The 3,008-nt window shown below is 61.7% G+C and overlaps 1 protein-coding gene across 1 annotated transcript; it reads right to left on the bottom strand.

Annotated features, from left to right (window-relative positions):
* Positions 1–237: 237 nt before the first annotated feature.
* On the bottom strand, positions 238–2,359 carry Sox3 (SRY-box transcription factor 3). The gene has a single exon (XM_042269437.2). It carries the CDS (start codon positions 2,289–2,291, stop codon positions 963–965), a length of 1,329 nt encoding a protein of 442 aa, XP_042125371.2. The 5' UTR covers positions 2,292–2,359; the 3' UTR covers positions 238–962.
* Between the last annotated feature and the right edge of the window lie 649 nt (positions 2,360–3,008).

Genomic DNA, 3,008 nt, shown 5'->3' with positions numbered 1-3,008 from the left:
AGAAGACAAACCTTTTCCTCCACTTGAGACTATTTCTCATTTAAGAGTATTTGGAGGGGAGCTGTTGTAGCTTGGATCTCCAGTACTTTAAAAGAAATCATTTCTGGTCATGTTCACCCCACTTGAGCCCTACTCAGTACCAGGTCTGCAAATTCAAATTGTAAAATTAAGTGTTTTTCTCCCTCCCAATCTGCACTTAAAATTTCGGGCCCACAAAATTATCAGGACGCCAGCATGTTGGTTATAAAATTTATTGATCTCTCATTTAGGAATTAAGAGTAAAATCTTGAAAAAACCTGGAACAAAATAACCCCCTCCCCACCACCCAAACGAAAGAACACATTAGCAAGACGAAATAGCAAACAGATCACTGCAAGAAATCACAAACTCAACAGCCTAAATGCGCACTGGACAGAAGCTGTCCCGCGGCCAGGGGCGGCGAGGCGGGAAACACACGCACACCTGGCTATAAATTAACATTGGCTTTAACTGTCGCGTCACTTGGCGCGGCCAGCCCCCCCCCCCAAAAAAAAACCAGGAAAACAGAAGCAATACGACGGGGGTGGGGGGTGGAGGCATTGCAGTTCTTGGGTCAACTTCACTCACTCTTCGATTAATAGCAAACTAACAAGACAACATTTTCAAATGCAACATAAGAACCTAGGAACCCGGGAAGAGGAGAAAGGGGCTGCATTTTCTTCGCAAACATCACAGCGATTCCCAGCCTACAAAGGGGGAGGGAGGGGCAGCGGTCAGAAGCCGGCGGCTCTACAAAGTCCCATTTCCGCCGCTCCTGACTTTTTGCTTTTGTACAAAACCCGACAGCTACAGCAAAACTTTCGGTTCTCCTCATCTTCGGTACAAGGCAACAGTCCCAGGCAAGCAAAGCTAAACAACAAGGCGTCCCAACGTGGGGGTGTGGGGCAGGGTGGGGGCGAAGAGCTAGGAGCGCAGGCGGGAGCTCAGATGTGGGTCAGCGGCACCGTTCCATTGACTGCAGTCCCGGCGCCCTGGTAGTGCTGGTGCACGCCGTGCAGGCGGCCGCCCGGGAGCGGAGAGGCGGCGTCAGCCGCATCCCCGCCAGGTGGCAGGTACATGCTGATCATGTCGCGCAGGTCGCCAAGGCACGCGCGCTGCGAGTGCGAAGCGATGGCGGGCGGCGGAGAGCTGGGCTCCGACTTCACCACGGAGCCCATGGGGCCCAGGCTCATGGCGGCGGCGGCAGCGGCCGCAGCGGCGGCGGTGGCTGGCTGTTGCCCGTAGGCGGCGGCTGCAGCGGCCGCGGCCGAGGGCGCCATGCCCCCATAGCCCGAGGCGGCGGCGGCAGCGGCGGCGGCGTTCATGTAGCTCTGGGCGCCGGGTGGCATCATGGGGCTGTACTGCAGGCCAGCCATGTCGTAGCGGTGCATCTGGGGCAGCGCCGGCGGCGGCGGCGGGCTGCTCATGCTCGGGGGCTGCGCGTAGCCCAGCTGCTCCTGAACCAGCGAGTACGCGCCGTTGGCCCAGCCGTTCACGTGCGTGTACGTGTCCAGGCGCTGGCCCACGCCCACTGGGCTGCTGGCGGCAGCGGCAGCGGCGGCGGCGGCCGCGGCGGCGGCGGCGCCCGGGGGCAGGAGGCCGCCGGGCAGGGAGTACTTGTCCTTCTTAAGCAGCGTCTTGGTCTTGCGGCGCGGCCGGTACTTGTAGTCCGGGTACTCCTTCATGTGCACGGCACGCAGTCGCTTGGCCTCGTCGATGAACGGTCGTTTCTCAGCATCGGTCAGCAGTTTCCAGTCGGCGCCCAAGCGCTTGCTGATTTCGGAGTTGTGCATCTTGGGGTTCTCCAGGGCCATCTTGCGCCGCTGCCCGCGGGACCATACCATGAAAGCGTTCATGGGCCGCTTTACGCGGTCCTGGTCGCTGCCACCGCCACCGCCGTTCGCGCCACCGCTGCCTGCGTTCGCGCCGCCGGCTGGGTTCGCGCTACTCTTGCCTGCACCGCCTGGGGCTGCGGGGCCGCCGGTGCCCGCGGCCGGGGTGGGCGGCCCTACGGGGTTCTTGAGTTCAGTCTCCAGCAGGCTGTACATTGCCGGGGCGGGAAGAAGGTGCGCCAGCGTGGCGGGAGGAGAAGGCGCTCCAGGGGCTGGAGCGGCCACGGTGAAAAGGCCAGGGGACTCCGTCGGAGTGGCGCTTGGGGGCCGGGGGACCGGCGGCTCGAGCGGGAAGGGCAGGCTTGCGGAAGTGCTCCGCGCGAAGTCGGCGGGAACGCGCGGGCTTCTCTCACCTGATGCGTTCTCTCGAGCTGGTCGCATTAGCAGCCTGCCCAGGAAGTCTGCCCGGCCTCTTTATATACCTGCTCAATCCGGGAGGGTTGGGGCTCGGTCCGCCCCTCCCCACCCGTGGGCCCCGTGATTGACAGGCTCGCCGTGATGAGCCCTGGCCAATCAACACCGAGCCCCCTATGGCCCAGCTTGGAGGAAAAAAAAAGTTCGGGGAGCCCTTTAGTTCACCCTCCGTACCCTTCTTGGGTCGAGTGACGTGATGAGAGTTATTCAGGAGGCGGGAGCCCCTGAGACCCGCTCCGAGACCACCAATTAGGGTCTCAAAAAGTTTGAAAGAACGAAACCCGAGGAGGTGAGGGAGGAGGGGAAGAGGGCGCGCGAATAGAGCTGGGGGGGAGGGGCAGAGGAGCGCCCGCGGGGTTCAGAAAACAACTTTGCAGCCTTGACAAGGCTGACCAGCGCCCCATCCCAGGGCCAGCCTGAAAATCTTCCCGCTGTCTGCACCGAGGACCTGCAACCGTTGCGGTTGCCAGCGCTGAAGACACTGGGGACCGCCAGCAGCCCAGGCATGCTTGGGACATGCAATACATAACGGAGGTGCGCTAGGCTGAGCCTCTAAGAGCCCTCCTTGGAATTAATTGGTTGCTGGCTGCCCGAACCCTCCACCCCGAGAGAGGGTCAGGGACTGGGGCGGGAGACGGCGAGCGCACCTGGCGGTGAGGCTCTCCGGGGGGTTTGCAAGTGCCA

This window comes from Peromyscus maniculatus, chromosome X, assembly GCF_049852395.1.
Source record: "Peromyscus maniculatus bairdii isolate BWxNUB_F1_BW_parent chromosome X, HU_Pman_BW_mat_3.1, whole genome shotgun sequence".
Classification (NCBI taxonomy): Eukaryota; Metazoa; Chordata; class Mammalia; order Rodentia; family Cricetidae; genus Peromyscus; species Peromyscus maniculatus.
Note: the sequence above shows the minus strand (reverse complement) of the source record. Positions and strands in the feature narration are given on the sequence as shown.